The sequence below is a fragment of the Ruditapes philippinarum genome, unplaced genomic scaffold, assembly GCF_026571515.1.
Source record: "Ruditapes philippinarum isolate M1 unplaced genomic scaffold, ASM2657151v2 ctg38_1_1_1_1, whole genome shotgun sequence".
Lineage (NCBI taxonomy): Eukaryota > Metazoa > Mollusca > Bivalvia > Venerida > Veneridae > Ruditapes > Ruditapes philippinarum.
In genome coordinates this window covers 137,888-164,966 of record NW_026860353.1, presented here as the reverse complement: position 1 = coordinate 164,966, position 27,079 = coordinate 137,888, and the positions used below count along the sequence as shown (strand labels likewise).

The window sequence follows — 27,079 nt, the reverse complement described above, 5'->3', positions numbered from 1 at the left end:
CTGAAGTATTAAAGCATAGAATTTCCTTAGCGTTGCAACCGCAGCTCAGTCACCTTTCGGAAACTCCACCTCCTTCCCAACCAGTGGAATCCCCTTTTCCCAAACCAGTAAGTGAATGTACATCTACAGTGTCTGCTATTAAGAGTGAGCCGGGCATAATGCAGGATGCGATTATTATCACATATTAGCACAAAAGCGGTCGTAAAATTTAGAAACATATACAGATTTAAATAGATTGATTTATTTCATTTCAAATAAAGAGGTCAAAGTTTAAAGGTCAATGATGAATGCCCAGCGTTTGAGCCTTCGCTTTCGTGTCTGTTCAATATTCCTTCTACCACTTTTTTGAAGAATTATTATTATTATTATTATTATTATTATTATTATTATTATTATTATATGTGAAATCTTGCTCACAGTTTATGAATCATAATAACTTCTTTTAAACAATTCAGAAGTACATGTAATTTGTTTTTGTTTGTTTATTTATTTTTCAAAACATGATTCATGCAATACTGACAAATGTAAATATTGTTATTGGATAAAGCGAATGATGTGACCGAAACAAGGAACTCGTGTTATTCTGAATACGTGAAGGTTGTTCTTGAGCCGGTCTCATATGATGCCTAAAGCGTGAAAATATGGATGACAGATAGCAAACAGGAAATTTCGTGACCTGTCTCCCTTACAAGTAATAGATATACCATTGCTGCGTTGACGATTTCTGGGTTTGCGTAAATTATACCATAATCACGTGACCTTTCTTATGCCTTAAACCTCACGAGACGAAGTCGAGTGAGGTTGCATAAGAAAGGTCACGTGATTATGGTATAATTTACGCAAACCCAGAAATCGTCAACGCACCAATGGTGTATCTGTTTTAACCTATAGCTCCGCCCAGAAACACTTATTCCTTCGATCTTCAAAACTAAAAATTATACCATAGTCTGGGTATGGTATAATTTACGGTTATTGGAAATTATACTTGGAAGAATTTTACATAAGAAGCGCTGAAGAGCTATAGGTTAAATAGGTCTATTGTATATGTCTACAAATTATACTATCGTAATATTTGCAAAAGTTGGTGTATCTTATATATTTGAGAAAATCTGTTTTAAGTGCACTCAAGAAGCTACGAATGTATCGTTGCATTGGTCACTCATGATTTTATTTCGGCTCTTAAAATATGAAGCGAAAAACACTCCTATAATTAAAAGTTCACCGATCCTAGTATGTTTCTATCCGTACAGATTAATAACTTACAATATTATACATTATAGCACATTGACAACTGTTTCAAGGCCCATAATGCCTCAGAAATGCTATAATTTTTATTTCTCAAAAACTTTTTTTTTTGTATCTTGTTAGTTTCCAAAAACAATACTCCTTTGCCATATAGATGAATAATATTTGCCCCTATTGCTTTAATTGGTGTAATTATAGTGAATTAGAATTTTGTATGGAAGTCAAAATACTACATTGTTCACTTTTTGCTACCTTGACAACACATTACTACGAATTCAGCGACACTTTCTTCAGCTATTGTATAAACGTCTAACATACCCTAAATCAAATATTAAAACATTATTAAACACGTGTATGACATTTCTAGATAATTTTATAATTATGGATTTCTGAGGTATAATGTGACTTTAAAGGAACATTAAGTCGTAAACCTTACTTATATCACATCCTCATGCCGCTTTTGTGACTTGTTATGGTGGCTTTTTCACGGTCTGAAACCTTTTATATAAGACGCACAAACATGCGTTTTTAATCATTTTGCTATAATTCGGATATTAATTTGCATTATACATTAAAGAATGAACCCGATGGTTTGGCTTTGAAAAAATAATAAACGAAAACAGTGTGTCCTTAATACAAAATGCATTTTAGTATGTTCCCTAAAGTTTCTGAAAAAAAAACTTGAATTTAAGCTTTTATGTATAATTTTATCTATTTAAATGGTTTTCTTTCCATGTAACTTTTTTCTGAAGGTCTCTTCTTTCACATATACAATCATGTACACAAAGACATATGTACATGTATAGCATTCCACTATCATCATATGTTAGTGAATTAGACTTGTTCACAAAGTGATTTTCTATTTTTTTTCTTAAAGTTTCAATATAAAATATTATTCCAAAACATGAATTTCTCAAAATTACTCATGGTCATATTAAGAAGTATAGTATCAGCATCAGCAGATTTCTAAAAAAAAAAACAGTAAATAAATTATAACTATAATAACAAGGGTGGTATTAGAAAACTGAAAATATAAATTTCCATTTTATCATGACTTATGTTTTATTTTTCGTGAATATTTTCATTCATAGTACGTATTTCCTGTTGATGAATCATATGATAAGTTAATATATATACATATATCATAGAAACTTTCCGTGAACGCTTCTATTTTAAACACCATCTTAGTACAATTACATCAGTTTGGAGATAAACATTCGAACAGGAACAACAACGGTAAGTGTTCATATTTGATCTTATAAAACAACAAAATAAACTTGAGACAACATTTGTTTCTCTATAACATTATTATTATTATTATTATTATTATTATTATTATCATCACCACCATCATCATCATCATCATCATATATAATCATCATATCATCATCATCATCATCATCGTCGTCATCATCATCATCATCATCATCAAGATAATCATCATCATCACCACCACCACCACCATCATCATCATCATGATAATCATCATCATCATCATCATCATCATCATCAAGATAATCATCATCATCATCATCATCATCATCATCATCACCACCACCACCACCACCACCACCACCAGCATCATCATCATCAGCAACAGCAGCAGTAGTAGTAGTAATAGTAGTAGTATTAAAATAAAGAATGTTACATTGGCATCACTTTAAAAATGTTGTTTTTTTTACAGCAGGAAACTATGGAAGGACCGGCGTGCAATACACGCTCTAAAACATGTCGTAAACACCAAACAACAGCCACCTGTAGTAGTGAAACATTTGAACATTCAAAAAGGACGTCAAAAAATCCAACCTACCAAGAACTGTTCAATAGGAAAGTTTGTCCATTATGTGATGCAGACATAGAGACAGATTACTTCTGTCCAATGGAGACAAAGGTGACGATTTTAAACAAGAGCCCATCAAATCTCCCGCACTCGTTACCAGACGGTGCACCTTTGCCACCAAAGAATAGCATTTGGCATATACTCGGATTTTCGCAAAACAAGGTAATGTAAAAACTGTTCATATAAAATATATTATGGTAAAACTATAAACTTGTATAATGATTACATCTGCATGTCTTTATTTCAAAAACACTAGTGGAATAAAGTACTGTACTTAAAATGGTACTTTTTACGAGAAACGTTCAATCCGTGCTTTATATAATGGATCGGTACTAAATTAGTAAAACCATTGTAATGGGGGATACTCGGTATAACAGAAAAGAAAATTGAGTTTAGAAGGGTCATTTTTCTGACTAATAGGTTTTTTAACATGATTTTTGTACAGTTGTTGGTAATGAAAACTGGAAACTTTGAAGTTTTGATGAGTATGGGATAAGCTAATGACAATCTAGTCTAGCCATTATGTTTGTAAGTGTAATTGTAAACAGGAAATTATTTCAAGTGGCAATTAGAAATAAGGCTATAAAAATTTGCTGACAGTGTCGTTTGTGTAAGTCTGACACTTCTGACGACAACTGAAATCAGTACCAAAGCAATCAGTGCCGCCTGATTATGGCCGGCACTGTTCTATATTAATTAAGTCAGTACATATTCTTAAATTTTCCCTAAAATGATGACTGGTTTTAATTTTGAAAGCTAGACAAGTCCATTTATTTTCTTTAGCGTGTTTAAGGTAAAACTGCATCACTTCCAAGAGCACTGCTAGCGTCTATTTAATACGTCACAAGGCTAGATTGGCGCATTCCATACAGTCTGCTGCGCTTTTTAATCATTTCTTATTTCAAAACATTATCTTAAGAATAAAAAAAAACTTGATACGTATGTTCCACAATGAATTAGAATATGGTTAAAATGCGTTTGTAAAAGAATACGAAACGTCTATTCTAACAAAAAGATAATGAACAAGACAAATTAATCAACTTTGGTGCAGAATACTTGACCCTTAACATGTGTGAAATGGACATGTCCAACTTACATTTTGAAAGCGTCATTTTCAATTTTGAGTGCACTGATATGCAGCTTGCTTGCCGAGCTATAGCATTATCACCTTCGATGCCTGCTCATTAATGTAAATCGACGAAGAAGAAAAAACGTTTAACTATTACGGTAAATTGTCTCACAAAAATATTTGCATTAATTTCCTTAGAATAAGTATTCCCCGAAAACAATAAAAATTCTTAATATCCATAATTTTCCTTCAAATAACTCTAAGCAACATATAGTGGCTTAATGTTCACTTAATTTAAAGGAGTTCAACTGAGGTCAAAAAGTCTGAACATAATATTTGATAGTTTTTAAAGATATCAAGAGAATCACTTAAATCTAAAAAAAACTGCAGAGGATAATATTAAAGAAATATAGAAGAAAAAACTGAAAATTGATACATAGTGCAAAGCTACCCGTATTTCAGTGAAAAGCGAGTCCCTTTAACCCTTTCTCCCATGAGCATATTGTGAAAAATGGCCGTTTTCACTGAAAAGCCTCCTGTTACAAGTTCAAACTGCTATGAAACTATGAAAAATGCTTCAATACTAATCAAACTTGGCACAAATGTTGACTGGACCATTGCCTTTGTAACTACATGCTCAGTCTTTAATTTCCTGTTACCATGGCAACGAGGGGACATCTCAAAATTGCCAAAAATCACTATTTTGCCTCGATTTTTTCCATCAAAATTTATTTCAAAGTGCTGCAACTGTTCAAGGGATTGAGATAGAGTCAAAGGCTTTTCAGCGTTGGTTAAACGTTACATTATGATCGACCTGGGGTCATTTTTACCCTCTCACAAGTCCAAAATTTTCTTGGCGATGAGGGGGACTCCGCCCCCCTTCAACCCCCCCCCCCTAACAGAAGGGGGCACATCCCCCTTCTGGCAACCCCCTTATGTATCTTTTGGATGGGCGGCGGCGCCGAAAAAGTGCTCAATTTTTTAAGCAACATTTCTCAAACGAAAACTTATGTTTGGGGTCCAAATAGGACATTTTTTCACTATTTGAGGTCTTTAAAAGGGGGGGGGGGTCGAAAGTGCGTTGTTTCGCGTATATATGTGGTAAAGGGTTAAAATCAACTCGGCGACAAAACGATTAGCTAATTTTCATTTAGAGTGTAGCACTGGTGCATTGGATGCACCTGTTGCAAGAATAGATTCAGTTGCTGCTAGAAAGTAAATCTTAAAAAGAATGTTGTGTGAAAATTAAACGGTTAAATTGAAAGTGATGAATTGAAATTAGTAAGCATACCATATTTGTGGGTATAAGTGGCTAATTCCGGGGAGAATTAGTGTACTGTATATATAATTGATTAGTAGATTTTGTAAATAATGTGATTATTTGAAAATTAAGAAACTTGTGTCAAGAATTTATGATACGGGTAACAACTTAAGTCTCAGTTAAGAATTTGTAAAACTGGTTACCCTTGATACGATTTTGTATACAATACACGTAGGTAAATTAATTGGAAAAGTAATAGACTCGTACTTTATGCGAAATGGTATTATCTACACGAACAAATACTCCTTTTTTATTTTCATTTCGTTGCAAAAAAACAACAACAAAAAAAAAACAAACAAACAAACAAACACACACACACACACACACACACACACACACACACAAACGAAAAAACACGACGCACTTAATTAAAACAATTACGTTATTGTGTGTTAATCTAAAATCAAACAAGTTTATCTATTTAACGCATTGTTACAGTTTTTAAAATTTGTATATGATAATGTTATCTTGCTTTTACAAGCACGTGCATTGACGAGTTTACTAGTATACTAATTTCATATATTAATACGGTGTTACAATTCTGCAAACTCCAGTGCGGTTGAAGATACATAATTTTTTTCCTCGGTCCTAGACATACGAAAGCTTATTTTACTTAATTGACAAAACATGTCTGGTTCTCTAGAAACTTATCACTCAGTGCTAATTGCTCAGAACACTTTTGAAACCAGAAGTTCATAACCATTTGTTATAGATTTATAAAACACTGCAAAACTGTACTGAATATAGTTATATATGTAACTAAAAGAACATATCACTGTGACGACCCATCTCCATTCCTCCTCACATACTGTTAGCTAAATTTGTGTCAATAGCGGATCAAAAGGGGATCTAACTAGTGTGTCTAACCCTCCAGAGAGTGTGTGAGGGGGGGGTAACGAAAATGGAGCAAAACTTGTAAGTCACTCAAAATTTGACTCACTCCCTCCCCCACCCCCCTCTGGAAAAATCGTAAAATGCCAAACCCACATTACAATTTATTGAAATTTTGCGACCTCTCTAATAAAAATCTTGGATCCGCGCCTGTTAGCAACTGTACTCTCAAAGGTTGCAAAGTTGATTTTTCTTCGCGCACTTCGTCTTGTTAAAAAAATAATGAATTTCCCAACATATACTTAAAATGCCCACAAACACAAACATTGATATAATCAGTTATTGCTACAAAACTTTAAGTTAAGCTTGTAACACAATTTTTCAAGGTCGTCTAGTTGTTTTTGTTGTTGGTTTTTTAAATCGCATATTTGACACTCCTTAAAGTTTAAACTAGTAATATTTAAACCAATATAATATATCTAGTTCATTTAAATGGGACACAGTCTCGATCAATAGGGTATAATTAGTTAACCTTTAATTTAACAGATAATATTAAAACATACTATAGATCTAATATTATTGTGGTTTAAGCGGAGATCGATTAAGCTCATAAAGATATCAGGTGCGGCCTAGTTTTCGGAAAAACGCGGAGTTCATTTTCCGAAAATGTAAATAGCTAGAAACGTGGATATGTTAGTCGTTAATGGTACATTTATAGGATTGGGAACTGTCTATTGACATCAAAAGATTTAACTGTACTGTATTAAAATAATGGAGAAAAGGAAAAGGTTAAGTGCTATAGGAAAACAACGAAGGATTAAAGTACGGAAATTAGATGAGGATATTGTTTCTTATTGTGATCAAGAAAAAAACGTCGATGATGAAGAGGATTTCACTGTAGGTTCCTTGAACAAAACAGGACGTTATCTCAGGTCAAACGATTTCGAAGAAGGTCAAGAGCCTAAAGCATTTACAAACGCCGTTAAACACGTGAAATCAAGCCAACAATTGAGTGCGTCAAGTGATGTAAGTACACATTATCATATACAAGGTGATACAAGAGGAAGTGATCATCTGCAAAAAGAGCAAAAAGATGACACGCAGGGCTTGGCCAATAGAACGTATTTACGTGACGATTCCGGCTATAAATCAGACGACTTTTCAGAATCTGACGAGAATGAAACTGATGAGAATTGTGTTTTTCAACTCGAAAAAATACCGAAAGAATGCTTAAAAGATTCGAACTCAGACATAAATATTAAAGGCGTACTAGCAGACGATAACTGTAACGTTACATCTACGAGAGGAAACTTAAAAACAGAGTCTGCTAGTGTCATTAAAGATGTCTTTGTTGATGAAAGTGATGAAATAGTAACGTCCGAGTGTGTTGATATTATTACAGAAAAAATACCAAAACCAGTTGATAGACGCTGGGCTAGAAATTCTTTGGAAAGTAACATTGGAAAACGTTTGTATAAAACCGGAACAGTAAAACGCAGAAGCAATTCACTTCCTGATATATTTACACGACACAAACATATAGTAAGGTTTACTTTTGATGCAAACTATGCTTCGACAGTTTCACAAATATGTAATTGTTTAAAATTTATATAAATGACAGATGGGTTTTTTCTTGTCGTTGTTAAACATTTAGATCTGATAAAAATGAATTTCAAAAAAGGCATGTATTTTAACCCGATACGCTTTATAATATGTACAGTACACACAGTACATGTAAAAAACACATCACACCTAAATTTCACAACAATTTTCTCCTTAATTTATACAAATATTTGCTTTTTTCTTCATTTCCTTTCAAAGGTTTCTTTTTAGTGTGGTGTCTAGTGCACGACACATTCCGGTGCACGAATTATTTTCGTAAAGAAAATTTTGCATTAAAATAATGCATATATTTTTATATCCCCCTTCATATTTATTTTAATTAGATTTAGCAATATTTCGCATTCATTTATATACATATACATGTATGTCAATACTTTCGTTTGAAAAGTAGCAGGCGAAATATAAACAACACTGTATTGGAAGAATATTTACTCCTAAAATCTGAAACATGTTACACATAAAATCAGTTATTTTGTATTGTATCTGAAATAAAGAAAATAAAGTTAAATTCCTGGCATTATCTTTATTTTGTTTTATAAGTTTTAACATCACATGAAATTATCTTGAAATATAAAATTTAATGTAAGCAGAATTTTACTTGCGTATATTATATTATATATGTATTTTTGATAAGTATATTTTTGTGTTTTATGTTTTACAGAAGCCCAACTACACATCGACCATTTACATATTACACGAACATGCTGATACTGAATTTGGAGACGAGTTTGGTGCCGAACTGTGGACTTTCATTACTCAACAGGGTAGCACTGTTTATAAACAGCACTTTCTTGTTGACGTAAAACCGGGTGGACCTGCTGCAAAAATGAAAATATCGTAAGCAGTCTTACATCCTTCAGGCCAAGAATATAGTCTTAAAGTCTCCATTAATAGTAAACGTAGAATTAATAATTTTATTAAATTCAAGCAATTCTAAATGGTCCATCAAAGTGTCGTGTAATTATAAAGAATGTGACCATCAAAAGCCAAAGGCTTGGCACTTTTTAAATAGCATAAACACGTAAATACATGACAAAAATAGGTTTAAAGAAGGAAAACGCCAACAAAAATAATATTGAAAATGGCAGACGTGGTGTTGTTTCACCGAATTTAATTATTGCTAGGGATTAATCTATTCAGCATGATTGCTGACTTACTGTAGATCTACTGAAGCCTGAAATAATGTAAAGAGTGTCATCGCGGGGTCTTTGCCCTTAGTTACTATAGGAACGTTATATACTGGAAACGATATACATTTTGTAATTTTATAATTATATTTGTTTTTCCTGTGTTTTCAGATCAAATGATGAATTAGTCCTCCTGAATGGCAGATTTGTACCAGATCTAGATCATGGCGAAGTTTTAAATCTTTTCAAAAATGTCACGGTCGATGGGAGGACACGATTCAAATTAGTATGTGATACAAATATTAACAGCTTTTAGTTATGCACGCAGTCTACCCGATAAACTTTTATGTACATGTATATCTCGTATATATTATACTTTACATTTTCAGCAAGTTAACTTTATCAATAGATAATATACTGTTTTAACAAACTACCTTTTTGTCGGAGTCATATGTCGGTTTAGTAATTAGATAATCATTTCGTGAAAAGAACACCACCAACCGAAATTTAAGTGGGTTATAACATTCAAATAGAATTTTTGAGGTGATAGCTGAATATCCAAAATCACATTCATACTGTAAGATAAGTATGGACAGCATCATTAAATCTTACTTCCAACTTATTTTTATTAATTCAACTTTCATATATTTATGTGTATGTATTACAGGTACTACGTCGTCTTGTGCAAGAAAGATCAAAGAAAGAGTGGGAATGGATAGAGACAAGCGCTGTACTATCCCCAGATAGTCCACGTGATAAGGGTATTTTTTTACATTCTTTCTGCTTAATAAGGAAGTAAAAATCACCTGACATAATAACATGTTTAAGTTGTGTCGAAAACAGAGCGCACACTTTGAATAGGCATTATACATAATTACTAATTGTCCTACGTTTGTCCATTTGAGATCTGAATTTGAAACTTCTAACTGTCTAATTCTCATTAATTCTTTTTCAACAGCTTATATTTAGAATCGTCTGCATTATGGAAAGAACCCTCGAGCGAATTTAAAGCTATATCAGTTTAACCCTATTAGGAGTATATTAAACCATCTTAAATCGCCCTTTAAACTTGTTTATATCGTTTATGTTTGTATAAGCGTGTTACATATACTTTATTGTTGTTTATATGTATGTATGTCCAATTGTCTATGCTAAGTGGCATAGATGGAACTGACAGAACATACAAATGCTAAAATACATCTTACACGTACACTATAATAGAAGTTTTTTGCTATAGATTTCAATTGCTTTATTTTAATTCCATACTTTTTAGATAAATATCCGGAAGTAAAAGCCGAGAAGTGTAACGTTATAAGGTCGAATATTTTCGAGGAAGAAGAAGTGTGTTGGTTTAAAACATCTAATAAACAACAACACTACTTAGATATCAAGAATAATTCTGTTGTGGCTAATGTTATGACAGGCACGGACACAGACAAATCTAGTAAGTAAGAGATAATCTAAGAACCACTATAGAATTTCAAAAAGAACGCGTAGACACGGGTGATTATATAAAAAAAAATCGTAAGGACTAAATATATTTATTTAAATTGTAGACACTGTAAGATCTGGAAAATGTGTCGAATATTGAGCGGTCCCGTTCACGTATTTCTATAAGTCTGAGTATTATATCATTTTACAGACGCATGTTAATTGTAAAAACATCACCGAAGTTCGGTTTTCTTTAAATTTTTACAGTAAGTGCAATCGAGAAGGCCTTTAACAAGTTGCAGCAATAAACATCGCATTAAACTTATTGAAAAAAGGAATAGAACTATTATTTTAATTCAGCAAAACCTATGTACATTGTATGAATTAAATGGTTCAACATTTAAATACACACAATCATTGTTGTGATATCTTTTACAGAAAGAATCAAGAAAAAAGTGCGTATTCACATCATGCCTGGAAAAACACAGCCTGGCATGACAGCTGCTTTATTTTGTGAGATTAACTCAAAATATATAGTAATAAACAAGGACCAAGTCAGTCTGGATGTAAGTATACCTTACTTTCTGTCAAAGCCTAGTTAGTGGCAAAGTTTTTCCTAATATTCATGCCTGGAGTACATGTATATGAACCTTGACGTCAATACTTAATTGTAGTCACCAGAATACATATATAAACAATAAGATTTTTGAATGCAATTTGAATACTTTAAATGTGTTATGTGCCAATTGATAAAAGCCGATGGAAAAATAGCAGTTTTGTAAAGAGGCTGGCCTACATTTTATGTGTATTTTCTAGAGTTATAACACAGTGAAATCATTGTTCGATAATAGCATGTGAAGAACATGTCCGCTCGATTTGGTACAATAATGTAAAGTGCTAATATTGATTTTATATGGCAAGTCAGTACATTAATGTTAAAAGCTTATTGGCATGTCTCCCTTACTTTCAGGAAACACCAATGTATTTTGACATCGGTCAAACATCGGACAATATTTTCTTCAAAAACAGTGGTAAGAAATGTTAACATATAGATATACAAGTAGGCATGAAGACGGTAGTTTTAAAAATAATGAAGTTTTTAAGGTTTGAAAATTTGACCTTCATTTGTCAAATAAATTGTTTTAAAGGTCATCAGTGATTCGAACAAACTTGATAGATGTTTTATGCAAATTATCAAAAATCTAGGTCTTGCAGTTCTAAAAAAAGATTTTCGATGTTTTTCCTATCTCTTCATAAAGCTATATGCTTCTCATGCGCACCATAGGTCACGATTCAAACAAACTTGGCAGGAGCTCTGGAGATTTTTTTACTATTGTATTTTTGGTTTCCAAAACTAGATTTCTGCTCAATTCTTTGAGTAACTTTGAAAAACCTTCACCAACTAAATAAGCATGTCAAGTTTGGTTGAAATCGGACTTATGGTTTTTAAGTTCACTTTGTTAATGAACATAAACACACATGCACGTTGAAGCGGCATAAGTTATATGGATTAGATCAACTTGAGCTTTGTTTCGTTTTATATTGCAGATAAGTATCTGGCATGCAACCCAACAAATCTTAAAATAGAAACTAGCTACAATGAATACATGTTTGAAGAATTTCCTGCTGATGGGAATGACCAGGTTGATCACTGCAAGCTGATGACGTGTTTAACATCAGGAAATGATCCGTCAATATGCACTGATAGTTCATTCTCCAGTACACGGAGGAACAGTTGTATAAATGATGTCAAAAGTAATAACAGCAATTCCAAAAGGTCCCAACAAAGCATGGAGTGGGATACTGAAGTCCCCAGCTTGAACAAGAGTCTAAAATTGGACATAACTGAAAAGAGATCAGCACGTAAAATAAGTTCAGAAATTTTGAAAACGCCAACGACTCCATTTGAATTGATGTGTATGTAAACCGACGGGTTTCTCAGACATGTCAATTATCATACTTAGTTTTCATTTTTAAGAAAAGTAACAACTTATTACTTATTTAAGTGGAACACCAGGTTTAAAGCTTCTCGGGGTTATTATAAATTTGGTGTTCAGAACTAGATCATTCATGTAACAGTTGCCTTATCCTGGTGTAACATTTTGCATTTTTGTGACTACTGGATTAGATTTTGGAGCATTATTGTCAACCTGATAGGCACTGAGTAAAAAATGCCAATGAGTGGTTTTTCAAGGACACGCTTACTTAATGCTTAGTATTTCAACCCAAATAATCCCAAGGGAGGTAACAAGAGGCACAATTTTAGAATATTTTCATGATAATCACTTTAGTCTTAGCAAACCATTACTAAAACGGCACAAATGCCAAAATAATCATAACAAAGAATTAGTTTATAGTTCCATGAAACTAATATCTAGTCTGAAAAAAAAAATGATATTAATGAATTTTTATTATATGCTAATATATTCTTTTACATTAAATTAAAATGTAGATCTATATGAAGATATTTTATTTATATGTAAATAAAACTTGAAAATATATTGTTTTTATAATATTTAATTGCTGATATACACATGTTAATATATACATGAACAACATGTTTTTGAATTAATGAATATAAAAAGGGATGAGCCCAAGTTCTTCCAAGTTCAGCGATCGGGCCCTCCGAAAGGAAAAAATCGTACATGTATCATTTATCAGAAAAAATGGCACTTTAAAGAAATATTGAAACATTTATATATATAAGCATTATAAGCAATTAAGCATATATAAAATAAAGCTCCATAGTTTAATATCAGAAAAATAATACCAAAGGAAAGAAAAATGATTGAACATAAAAATCATTGAACTAGGTGTCCAGTCTATCAATTATCAGGCATATTGGTTCGTCCCTCCCGTCATAAACAAGATTAATAATTCTTATAGAACCCTGATATAGGTATTTTAATAACAAAATGATTAAAAAAGATTTAACAACAGAAAATATATTCTACTGGTATTGTGGAAGAAGACCCAAGTAATAAAACTATGCACACTTCCCAAGATATGAAGGCAGAGCAGCACCGCACGAGTTTTATAATTCATTAATTGAAATATTCTCAGTTGCAAGTAATTGTTTAGTTAACTGTTTACCTGAATTATGTGACATTTACACTTAGAAAAGGAGTTATATAAACTGCAAGAGATGATAGATTTAAAAATTACAAAACTGTATATTGAAACATGATATTTACACTACAACTCAATGTATCACAGTAGAGAAAATATTAACTCGTAAAAAACAACAAGAGGGCCATGATGGCCCTGAAGTCGCTCACCTGTATATAGGCCCCCTGGAGCGGGGCCAGTTTAAACCCCAGAGCTTTTATTTGAACAAACTTGGTAGACACCCATTAGAAGATGTTTCATGCTTAACATCTAAGGTCTAGCTTGTTGGGTTTTTTAAAAGAAGATTTTATAAGTTTTTTCTTTACACATATATTTAAAAACAATGACACCCCTGGGGCAGGGCCAGTTTTGACCCCAGGGCTTTTATTTGAACAATCTTTGTAGACACTTCCTGGAAGATGTTTCATGCTTAATATCTAAACTCTAGCTATTCGGGTTTTTTCGAAGAAGATTTTTAAGTTTTTGCTATACACATATAAGGAAAATCAATGTCCCCCAGGGCGGGACCAATTTTGACCCCAGGGCTCTTATTTGAACAAACTTGGTAGACATCTATTAGAACATGTTTCATGCTAAATATCTTAGCTCTAGCTCTTTGGGTTCTTTAAAAGATGATTTTTAATTTTTTACTATATGCATATAGGAAAAATCAATGTCCCCCTGGGGCGGGGCCAATTTTGACCCCAGGGCTTTTATTTGAACAAACTTGGTTGACACTCACTAGAAGATGTTCCATGCCAATTATCTAAGCTCTATCTCTTTGGGTTATTTAGAAGAAGATAATTAAAGTTTTTTTTCTTTTGGTTGCCATGGCAACCAGAGTTCTTCATGGAATTAAATTCTTTGAACAATTTTCAAAGGTGACCACCAAAGGAACTTTTCTGTGAAGTTTGGTTGAAAATGGCTTAGTGGTTTATGAGGAGATGTCATTTGAAGTAAAAGTTTACGGATGGCCGGACGCCGGACAAAAAGCGATCACAAAAAAAAACAAACAAAAAAAACAACAGATAAAACTGATTGATTATTCTGACAAAATCATATCCCTAAATATATCCTCACCCAAAGATCTTTATCAAACCCAGAAGGACATGCACACTTGAATGCTTCAATTATAGAACTGAAGTTTATCCTTGCTCGACAATGCTTTAGTTTCATATAGTAATAAGGTGTGTTACATCTCTAAAATCACATAAAACTTTTATATACTATCCAGTTAATATAAAGTCCGGCCTATTTCACAATTTTAATTAATTTATCTAAAACAAATTGAATAATGAACAGCCAATTACTCAGGGTGATAGTGCATATTAGTCACCGGAGAACTGAAATAACGCCTGAGTCCGAGCCACGGGTGTTGTATCAGTTCAAGGGTTGCTTACATGCACTGTCACTCTGAAGGACATTGTTATCTTTTTAATTATACCGAACCAACATTTCATAAACTTTACAAGAGCAGAGGGGTCAGGGGAGAGAACTAGAATGTCTATAGATTACTCTCCCCTGAGGAATATTGCCACAGGATAATAGATTGAAATAACACCATGTGTCACATAAGGCTATATAGTAAAAAGTTAACATGATGTTTAATAAACCATAATGTGACACATTAAAATCTATCACATAAGATAAAATAAAAGGTATACAATGAGTTGTACATGGTTGTATAATAATAAGATAAAACATTGTATAAACCAACAGATAAAACATTGTATAAACCAACAGATAAAACATTGTATAAACCAACAGATAAAACATTGTATAAACCAACAGATAAAACATTGTATAAACCAACAGATAAAACATTGTATAAACCAACAGATAAAACATTGTATAAACCAACAACAAATCAAAATCAGATCTAACAGAATTATATGCATTGTGTATAATCATGCTGTATAACAAATTAAGTTAAAACTTACATTAATAGAATCTTAAGAGTGAGTATTTGAGTTTATTTATACTTGCCATCGGTTGTCCATATCGGCGAGTCCAGAAGAGTATTAGTCATTTTAGAATTTGGAGGACATACAGATACAGAAAGATGCCAAATTCCAGAAGTTTCCTGGTTCTTTAACGTGCCAAGTGTTTGAGCACTCATACACGGGACCTCAATTTAAAGTCTCATCTGACAGACTGACTAGTAATTTTAGTTGGCCAGTCTGGGAATCAAACCCACAATGGTGAGATTACAAGTCTTGCACTCAAACCCACTAAGCTATGCAGACTGGTATAACCTAGAAATACCACTTATCAAATTAAATATCTTAAATGAACTTGTCCATCTTTCAATCTGAATGAATCCATTGATCATTTTGAGGGAAAATTTCAAAACAAGTATTGACTGAATAGTGAACAGTGTAGATATCAGACAACATAGTCGTTCCTGTTTATCTTGGTCTGCCCTGGTCATATTGATTCAATCACCACCACATCATCAGCATGTCAATGGTCATTTTCTACAATAACAAGTAGCTAAAACATGTTTGTTTAACACAAATGCCCCTTCACCTTTAAACACTTATGACCCTTCATTTTCAGACCCTATGAATTGTTAAAAATATCATCAAGGTTATATTTTAGTCAATGTCATATTTCAATAAGTCAAGAGAAATTTTGTCAGTCACATATCTCGACAAAACAAATATAATACTGCCCCTCTATGTACATATAGATACACAAGCACTTGTGAATTTATCTTATGTGAATGTAACACCTGACATATACAATGTATATATCTGTTTTCATATTAAGTACATGATTCCCATGTGTACAAAACATTATATGACTTCCGATTAAATAAAGTAAGCTATCCAGGTGTAAAAGTTCATCTTCTTCATCCTAAAGGTTCATCTTGCAGGTCCTTTGTTGACCACAAGTCGCACTCCTTAACATTACTATATATCTTTCTAACAAACCAAAAGCTGGAGAAGAAACCTACACTTCCTGAAACAAAATAAATACAATTCTTTATTCAGCAAAAGTTTCAAGGTCACAGTCAAAACTAACCAACAAATACAATCAATTTGGAATGTGCAGTATACATGTATAATGCTGAATCATCAATCAATTTGGAATGTGCAGTATACATGTATAATGCTGAATCATCAATCAATTTGGAATGTGCAGTATACATGTATAATGCTGAATCATCAATCAATTTGGAATGTGCAGTATACATGTATAATGCTGAATCATCAATCAATTTGGAATGTGCAGTATACATGTATAATGCTGAATCATCAATCAATTTGGAATGTGCAGTATACATGTATAATGCTGAATCATCAATCAATTTGGAATGTGCAGTATACATGTATAATGCTGAATCATCAATCAATTTGGAATTTTTGTGCAGTATACATTTATAATGCTGAATCAGTCTACAATTAAGACTCCAGATATAAGTACCATTATTCTTTAAAAAGTCAAAATAAAAGAAGAAGTACATGAGCCACATTGATAATTCCTTTCCTTCTAAATATTGTAAAGTATAAAATGTGGGTTACAAATATGCAAATCAATGCCACTTTTACATCAACAATTGCTTATCACACACCATTTTTACAATGTGTTATTTATAGAAAAGGAAATATGTACCTGTTACAAGAAACAGCAAAAACGACAAAATAAAGACATATATGCCATAGATGAATGCGCTAACTCCATCATCAAAGTCTGTTTTAGCAGCGTAGTAATAAATACAGTATATGAACATGTAAACAGCACAAAAACTACTGTTTAGGAATGACCTCCACCACCAGCGATAATCCTGTAAATAAATCAACTTTAGTTATTGTATCTTTCCTGTAACAGGACCATTAAAGTCTTACAATTATAAATGAATTTGCTTACATACTTCAGATTTCATATAGAAGCATTATCATGCTAAATTTCTATTTTATTATTTACAATGTGAATGACATGTGGAAACAAGAATGCCATGCTGGGCCTACTTGTTCACCTATATATGCAAACAAATTTGGGGCAGTGTCAACCATGGATGCTATCACCACGTTTTTTATTAGTGTTCCAGTCATTTTTGTTTATGATCTAAATTTTCATGACTTCTATATGTACAACATGTTTGATAATACTCTGCAAAGATTGATGAAGGAATTAATAATAATAAACTACCTTTAATCATGTCATCATTATGAAATTATGTCTTCCTGTTTTATTCAAATTTACAAATTTTAGGCCTATTTCAGCCTTTACTCCTATTACAAAGCTTTGAGATAATCGGAAAACTGTTCTATACTTATATAATTGCATAGAAATAGTTTTATTTAAGGTAGTACACCCCTAATGCACTATCTCCACTTTGAAGAGTATTCAAATAGGCTAGAGTCACTTTTAAGTATATTGAAACTGGGGGCGTGGGTTCAAACCCCAGAAGGGGCAACTTTTTTTTCTTTCTTTTTTTTCTTTTTAACGTTTTTTAATAATCTCTCAGATCCCTAATGGAAGAAAAAAGTTTTTCATTTTAATCATATAATTATTGTAGGTATTTATTTGCTAAATAATGCCAAATTTAATAGTAAATTTGATACCAGATATTTTCAAAGTTTAATAAGATAAAAACTACACGGTAAAAGTATTTTATATTTTGCAAGACCAACCAATATACATTTAAGAAAATTTTGACAAACTTTGAAAACAGCCCCTTATTATGGAAAATTTTAGAATATTTTAAATAAGGCTTTTTACATAGGGAAATGGTCAAATAAGTGTTAAAAGTGGGTGGGGTAGGGTTATATTTTAATATATATTAAAACAATTTGTTTAAAAACAATCATTTTGCTTGTTTAATTTGTTACCTAAATGTCATTATTTGTTTCTTAACAATGAGCAATAGAAAAAACATTTTTCATAATGATGATATTATAGATTATTTAGAGTTTCCTCATTTCTGAAAAAAAGCCCTTCTAATGGCAAAATTTTAGTTCAGAAAAATGTCCATCACTGTAACTCATAAACCACACGGTAAATTTTGTTTAAATTTTGCATGCAGGTGACATTTAAGGCATATAACTGTCCTATGTTGTCAATTTTACAGTTCCTTATAGGTGTCAATTAGGGGTGTTCTACCTTAAATCATATAAGGATTATAAGCCTATGATGACACATAATAGCATAATACAAGACAATGAACAGTGCACATGTTGACATACAAAACATACATACAAATTACTTAACATAACAAGATAATATCAGATAAGACAAACTCTTCAAGTCTGAATACATTAATGTCAAAACATGTATCTTACCTCTGCACACAGATGGAAATAGGACAGTAAAATCGTTACCAGGAAACATGTGACAACCAGCATAATAAATCCCAAAGCCAGGAAACCAAACTTGTAGTACAATTGGTGTGCACTAAAATGCATACATGTATGTTATTAGTTATACAAGTTGCTGACTGAATATACAGAAGAATATAGCCTGAATGAGATAAATATGACCTGAGGCGCTAGCAAATTGTAATGACGACAAGTTCATAAGAGCAGCCTCGATCTGCTAACTTTAAGCTACTGGAACCAAATCTGATATTCATACAGTCTGACCAGGCTCTATACTGATAGCAACTTCTTTTTCTTTTCTTTCTTTTTTATTTTGATTATATCTTATATCCTTTACAATTCAAATGGACTATTCCAAATTCTCAACAGGGCAAGTCCACCTCACTAATTCTGCAGGTTAAAGGTTTTAAAAAGTTATTTTGAGCTATATATAATTATAAACAAAAGATCAGACTAAATTATTTATAATCTTAGATCTTATTTTGATCTGAAAATCATCAAGACCGGTGTCCATCAACCCTTATTTAATATCTAACCATATAAACACACATCACCCCTCATATAATATCTAACCATACAAACACACATCACCCCTCATATAATATTTCACCATATATATTGCACATCAACCCTAATATAACAACTTACCATATAAACAACCAGCAACCCTTATATAATATCTAACCATATAAACATACCACACCCCTCATATAATATATAACCATATAAACAACCATCAACCCTTATATTATATCTTACCATATAAACACACATCACCCCTCATATAATATATAACCATATAAATGCACATCAACCCTCATATAATATCTCACCATATAAATGCACATCAACCCTCATATAATATCTAACCATATAAACAACCATCAACCCATATATAACATCTAACCATAAAAATACACATCAACCCTTATATAATATCTAACCATAAAAATACAAATCAATCCTCATATAATATCTAACCATATAAAAGCACCTCAACTCTCATATAATATCTAACCATATAAATGCACATCAACCCTCATATAATATTTCACCATAAAAACACACATTAACCCTCACATAATATCTCACCATATAAACAACCATCTACCCTCACATAATATCTAACCATATAAAAGCACATCAACTCTCATATAATATCTAACCATATAAATGCACATCAACCCTCATATAATATCTCACTATAAAAACACACATTAAACCTCACATATCTCACCATATAAACAACCATCTACCCTCACATAATATCTAACCATATAAAAGCACATCAACTCTCATATAATATCTAACCATATAAACACACATCAATCCTCATATAATATCTAGCCATATAAAAGCACCTCAACTCTCATATAATATCTAACCATATAAATGCACATCAACCCTCATATAATATCTCACCATAAAAACACACATTAACCCTCACATAAAATCTCACCATATAAACAACCATCTACCCTCACATAATATCTAACCATATAAAAGCACATCAACTCTCATATAATATCTAAACATATAAATGCACATAACCCTCATATAATATCTAACCATATAAACACACAAATTTCATCCATTGAATCATGCCTAATTCTAAGTGACAAATAGATACATGTACAACTGTAAGATATTTAATCATAATATTAGATTCTGTCAATATTGTACTTACAAAATGCTATTCAAGATAAAGAACAAATGAAGGAAAATTGTTCCAAAAGGTAGAAAGCCTCCTATAATCATGCCTGAAACAGGTTTTAGATGTAGTCTCAGTGGAGGTACTTGTCTTGCAACTTCAGATGTTTTCACTGGATATTGATATCCCTGCAATGAAAAAAAACAATTTATCATTTTACAGTAAATCAAAACTTTGATATTTAATTTACCGGTAAAATAAAGTACAGACTTTAATCCTTATGAATTGTAAATTTGTAAGTAAAGGACTTTCAATTTGTTTTCTTTTTTTCATAACATAATACTTCTCTGTATACTGAATATTTCCCATTGCATAACATACAAGTTTATGTAAAATACATGTATATTTATAAAATAAACTTTGGCACAGGAGAGTAATTAAAAGCCATTTAATATTATTACCCCTCACTATTTTTGAAATGTTAATATCCCATAGGCCGATGAGAGTTATTCTCACTGTTAATTCAAGTGTACCATGTGACTAAAAATGTTCACAGTAAAAATCTAAAAAATAAAAACCAATAAAAACAGTGTCCCAATGAAGTATTTGTTCAGGGTAACAGTATTTTCTTTGTGATGTTATTTTTACAGTTACACATAAACCTATGTGTTATTAATATAAAAACGATATTACACAAATGTAATAACAATGCAACAAGACATCATTTACATTATACAAATATTGTGTAAATTTAGTATTGAACTTACACTCGTTCAATATCCTCTATTTAGTTACATGTATATCATCACCTTAGTGCAATACCTTATTAACTGCTATTAAATCTAGAAGAACTTATTCCGTTACTGCACTAAGCTGGAGATATGTAATAATGGGTAATCCAGTTAGTAAACACAAACATTTTAACTTTGTAGAATTCAAAGACCTTGACATGTAACTAAATTACCTTAAAGCGGAATATCTCCAGGGAAATAAAAAAAATGTACAATATCAAACTTAAGGAAAATAGATGCAAAATATGATTGGGTTTTTTTCTACACATTCATACTCAGTAACAGTGTTTGGGCAATTACATTGTATTTCATACTGTAGCACATTTTAAGTAAAGTAAACTTTGTGGAATGTTAATGTCTTGTATGGACATTACATTTAATCTTTTCTTAGATAAAATACAGAAATTAAGCATAAATCTAGAGTCAAGCTGCTCTAAAAAAAGTAAATTTTCTCTGTATAGTATTCCTGTCATATTTGGTTTATACAGAATTTATTTTAGTTCGATTGTGTAGGAAGCTATTAGCTTATAGACATACTTTTAAATCCTTTCCTTGAACCAAACAGTACTGAGCAGTGAGTGTAAAGTTTCTTGCTCAAGGAAACAATGACTTGCCCCTGTCAGGGTTTGAACCCATGCGGCTAGCGATCATAAGATTACTAGCGTTAACCACTCGGCCATGCCACCACATATGTTCCTGTCATATTTGATAACAGTATTAAGTGACACTTAAAATTAATTGAACTGGCAAACATGCACTAACTACATGTGATAAATCTGCCCTTTGAAATGCAAAATAAAAAAAACCTTTTTTCTAAATCCAAAGAATGAACCAAGTAGCGTCAAAGGCAAAGAAATACCCAACCATAAACCCAACAGAGCAAGTATTGTTGTAAATGGTATTGCCGCACTTGACTCCTCTATCATATACAGAAAGTTGGAGATGAGTATCAGCACAAAAACTATCCTGAAAACATGCAAGCAAACAAACCTCAAATAATAATATCAAATCTTTAAAATGTGATTATATATTTTGATGAACAAAATTGTTCACAGCTTATAACTAATTGGAAAGGTAACAATTTATGACACGATAATTGTGAAAGGTTATCCACTACTGGTACAAAACATGCTTGTTAAACACACATCTATTAGCTGATGAGATGAGGTTATAAAATTTCTCCCTCCCTCACATTCCTTAATTTTTCTTACAACCCCTTGAAGTAGTAAATCTCCTTAGACTTTAGAAATAAACATCCAACAACACTTTGTAGATTTAATCTAACTGACAGCTCATATCTTGTAATTGATTGACAGTAGAACATTTGAAGTGTATAAAGCTATATATAGATTACAAAATTATTGTTTTCTGCTATTTACCAATTATTGATTTCTGCTATGTGTTGTTTACAAAATTATTATAATTTGAATTCCAAAATACTTGCATAAAAAAAATAATGTTTGCATATTTTCTTCAGAGTAAATATTGCATTTCTAAATGCTTATAAAATAGAGAATACAAGAATCCTCAAAGAAAGCCCAACACAGCACAATTGAAAATGTTGCAGACTCGGTTTCATTGAGCGGTTCATGGACGGTTCTGTTAAGTGCAAACTACCTTCCACGCCCCCTAGCACCGGCTTAAGCAGAATTCAACATTTAACATGAACTGGTACAATATTTTGAATTTAGAATCCGCAGATGTGTCCATATGGCGGTTATCATGGAACCTTCAATTTCACACATGAGTGCCATTCCATGAAAAGAGGCATAAGGTCCCCAAGTAAAAAAATGCGTGTGTGCTAAACGGGAAAACAATGGGCGGAACTAAATAAAGGGGATCATTTTAGTTAGATCAGGTTATGAAGCCTGCATATCACAGATAATTTAAAAAGCAGGCCACATATCCTAAGGGTGATTCAACAGTATTCAATAGAGGAATAATGGAACCGCCCAACTAGAAAATAGCCAAATAGAAAGAACTAAATTACCACAAGCACAACAATAATGTCGTGCTGAATGATCTTTAAGGATCTGAAATATAACATCTCTGATTGAATGTACGGGGCAACTTTTTACAGCCTCCACAATATAAGACAAACATTTTATTCTGTTTACCTACAATATACATTTGTGTTAAATTCCAGAGACATTTTCTCTCTTACAACATTTTCCAGAATCCACCCTAAGATTTTGGAAAGAACATAATTTGATCATTATCAATTTTATAAAAATTATTTCATTAGATATTTCCTTTGCACACTTTCACAAACAGAAATGAGGCCAAACAGTACATCAAATGAATAAACATGTAAACTTGTACTTCATATTTTCTTAACAAAATTAAAAAGTTATAGAAATCTGAAGCCTAACAAATTCTTCAAAAATTTAGAAGGGAAATAAAAGATCTTGGTGCCAGCACTGGTCACTAGGAATAGGATGTATTCATGGACAGAAGAATTAAGGTTAAATATATCTACCTACCCTGGACAAACTGTAGCTGTTAGAATAGCATTTAACAACTTCCTTTCCCCACCAAAAGCTGAAAAATAAATTTTCAAATGATGTTTGATTCTTTCTCACTGCTGTTTTATCATAGTGTATCAATGAATCTTGGAATATTACATTTCTCAACTTAAGTAGTTTCAGTACTTTCACTCTAGTCATCCATTTCATTTTCAAGCAAGTTTTCAGACAAAAAACTTTCAAACTATTTTTTAAGAGAGTAGCCAAATTCAATGACTTTGAATGTCCTTTTTTGTGCCCCCATGTTAGTGGCGGGCATTTAGATTTACCCTTGTCCGTCCGTCCGTCCGTCCTTCCGTCCGTCCTTCCGTTCACTTTTGTGTCGCACGTAACTCAAAAAGTATTTGACCTAGAGTCATGAAACTTTACAGGAATGTTGATCAGCATGTGAAGTTGTGCACCTGGGTATTTTCGTCTGGATATTTTTAGTATTTTCTGAGTTATTGCCCTTGACTTAGTAAAATATTGCAATTTTCAACTTGTGTCGCATGTAACTCAAAAAGTATTTGACCTAGAGTCATGAAACCTAACCGGAATGTTGATCAGCATATGTAGTTGTGCACCTGGGTATTTTTGTGTGGATATTTTTAGTATTTTCAGAGTTATTACCCTTGACTTAGTAAAATTTTGCAATTTTCAACTTGTGTCGCATGTAACTCAAAAAGTATTTGACCTAGAGTCATGAAACTTTACAGGAATGTTGATCAGCATGTGTAGTTGTGCACCTGGGTATTTTTGTGTGGATATTTTTAGTATTTTCAGAGTTATTGCCCTTGACTTAGTAAAATTTTGCAATTTTCAACTTGTGTGGCACGTAACTCAAAAAGTATTTGACTTAGAATCATGAAACTTTACAGGAATGTTGATCAGCATGTGTAGTTGTGCACCTGGGTATTTTCGTCTGGATTTATTCAGTATTTTTAGAGCTATTGCCCTTCACTTAGAAAATTTTTGCAATTTTCAACTTGTGTCGCAAGTTACTCAAAAAGGATTTGACATATTCATTAAACCTTACGGGCAGATTGCTCAGCATATTTAGATTTGCACCTGGGGTTTCGCTTGTGGATTTATCCAGTATTTGTAGAGTTATTTCCCTTGACTTAGTAAAAAGATTGACAGAACAGTGGCGCGGTGGGGGCACCCGTGTCCTATGGACACATTTCTAGTTTAATTTTTATTCACATTATCAGAAAGGGACTCAATTTTAACTCTTTGAGACACTATGAATCCTCATGGCATCACAAACTGAGCAATGGATCGTGTTGTATGTATTTCTTAAGCAGAGAATGATTGTCTTTTCATCAGGAAGCATATTAGATTTTCTAATAATTTACCTTTATAAAGTCTTGCTGAAACATAACCTGCTGGGGATCCCAGGCAAACATAGAACACTAATATACATGTCTCTAAGGCTCCTCTATTTGCTGGTGAGAGAACACCTATTGTTGCCAGCACTGTAATATACAGGTGGGAAATATGAAGACACGATTCCATTAGTTATAAACACACAGTTAATTGACAACTGCTATCTATACTACACCAATATGTGTACAGAATTTAGAACAAAATGTCAAACACCAGGGTGAGTTTCAGCCCACAGAGGCTGTAATCAATTTTATAGTTTCTTTGTATTATCTGGTAACTAATATCAATTTAACACATTTTTGGTCTTCTCTCCATTGTCGTCTACCTAACTGGCTTTCCTGGATTAACTAACCAGTAAATTCCACTATCTCTGCAATAGACCCTCTACTTATCCCACTGAATTAGTGGGGGTAGACAAATGACCATTAGATTCAATGCCTGATATCAACTGCTACAGAGAAATTTTGTTTCACATGAGGATCAAACCAGCAACTCTTGTATAAAAATCTGATTTTCTCCCTATTGAGTTAAACAGGTGGACCAGTTTCTGTGTAAGATGATGTTTTAGATAGACATTTATGTAATGCCTAAACAAACATAAATTGGTTTATCACAGAAATGAATATGCACATTTATCATTATTATAAAAAAAATTACGTTGGAGCCTTGATATAACGCTTATCTCAGTATAAAGCTCATAGGCCTTGGTTCCCCCAAAAAATCGTAGTTTTTGCTGATCATTCTTTGTATGTATATTTTAATGTTTCTGGTTGTTTTTTCAGTAATAGATAAATTTACCTAGTATAATCACTGCAGTTACAATGAGTTGCACACCACTTCCATTCAACACTGCTAATGCCATACCAGAGCCTGGAGGTCGAAATATGTATGCATAAATTAATTTCCACTTAAATTGGCTTTCATCATTTTTTCTTTTCCAACAACGCCAACCATTCTGTAACAATGAAATAAAGACAATGCTAACATTTATGAGCATGTCTGCTATATGTTTAAAAAAAAGAAATATGCCCACAGGGTAATAATAACCCCACTTCATATGCCTGTCATTGTGGCATATTTACATACTTTTGCATATTTCACAAAGGTCATGTATAATATCAATAATCAATATATATAAGAATAGCATAATGACTCAGAAATTTCATTAACCTATTACTGAGGAAACTGGCCATGTTACTACCAAGATAAACAAATCCAGGTTATTTTTTTCTCAAGTTATTGATTGCATAACAAAGGTTCTAAACTAAGTTTCATTCAACAGAAAAGATAAAGTATTACTTACTTGTTTGCTAGTTTGTACAGTCTTTTTTAACAGAATTTTCCTCAAGACTACTGCGAGTATTGAGGCCAGAAACATGGCAACAATCAGCGAGTTTAAACAACTGAAGTAGATCACCAAAATTTATTACACAATAAACCATCATTGGTTAATTTGTTAATAAACATACTCTCTGTAATATGTGCAACTAAATGCAGGAACTGTGAAGAAGCAATACTGAATTTCAATTACTATATATAGTCATACATAAACATCAATTAATTTGTATTATTCATAGTAAAACAAGAGCTGTCACCCAAGTGATGAATGCCCCCGAAAAGGTTTCCTAAGCATGCAGGTATAATGAAAAGAAAAGAGAATGAAAGTAACGAATTGCTGAATATTGTTCTTTGTATTATTGTACCTGTAATTTCTAATTGTGACAGCATGAACCTTCAATATATTAGTGTGACCTTGACCTTTGAAGAAGGGACGTGGTTCCTGGACGCGACAAAATGTTGCTATAATGATAGACATTTGTGCCAAATT

The 27,079-nt window shown here is 32.4% G+C and overlaps 2 protein-coding genes across 4 annotated transcripts in view; one reads left to right on the top strand and one right to left on the bottom strand.

Moving 5' to 3' along the window:
* Nucleotides 1–2,331: 2,331 nt before the first annotated feature.
* Nucleotides 2,332–12,988, top strand: LOC132759758 (uncharacterized). Of its 3 annotated transcripts, none has more exons than XM_060751588.1 (9): nucleotides 2,332–2,481; nucleotides 2,930–3,247; nucleotides 8,591–8,766; nucleotides 9,228–9,342; nucleotides 9,724–9,817; nucleotides 10,330–10,500; nucleotides 10,926–11,053; nucleotides 11,458–11,518; nucleotides 12,036–12,988. In XM_060751588.1, the coding sequence occupies exons 2-9, from the start codon at nucleotides 2,939–2,941 to the stop codon at nucleotides 12,410–12,412; spliced, it is 1,431 nt and encodes a 476-aa protein (XP_060607571.1). In that variant the 5' UTR covers nucleotides 2,332–2,481; nucleotides 2,930–2,938; the 3' UTR covers nucleotides 12,413–12,988. The 3 variants fall into 3 exon arrangements, with proteins under 3 accessions (XP_060607571.1, XP_060607572.1, XP_060607570.1); XM_060751589.1 differs by having other exon boundaries at nucleotides 2,345–2,481; nucleotides 2,933–3,247; XM_060751587.1 differs by lacking the exons at nucleotides 2,332–2,481; nucleotides 2,930–3,247 and adding an exon at nucleotides 6,738–7,848.
* Nucleotides 12,989–27,079, bottom strand: part of LOC132759757 (transmembrane 9 superfamily member 2-like) — a 28,051-nt gene continuing 13,960 nt past the window's right edge. Inside the window, exons 9-17 of the mRNA XM_060751585.1 lie at nucleotides 26,555–26,654; nucleotides 26,050–26,206; nucleotides 25,221–25,340; nucleotides 23,845–23,902; nucleotides 22,168–22,327; nucleotides 20,607–20,758; nucleotides 18,884–18,995; nucleotides 17,214–17,385; nucleotides 12,989–16,559 (exon numbers count right to left, since the gene is read on the bottom strand). Of these exons, the coding sequence (XP_060607568.1) occupies nucleotides 16,450–16,559; nucleotides 17,214–17,385; nucleotides 18,884–18,995; nucleotides 20,607–20,758; nucleotides 22,168–22,327; nucleotides 23,845–23,902; nucleotides 25,221–25,340; nucleotides 26,050–26,206; nucleotides 26,555–26,654 (1,141 nt within the window). The 3' untranslated portion in view covers nucleotides 12,989–16,449. The remainder of the gene's footprint in view (nucleotides 16,560–17,213; nucleotides 17,386–18,883; nucleotides 18,996–20,606; nucleotides 20,759–22,167; nucleotides 22,328–23,844; nucleotides 23,903–25,220; nucleotides 25,341–26,049; nucleotides 26,207–26,554; nucleotides 26,655–27,079) is intronic.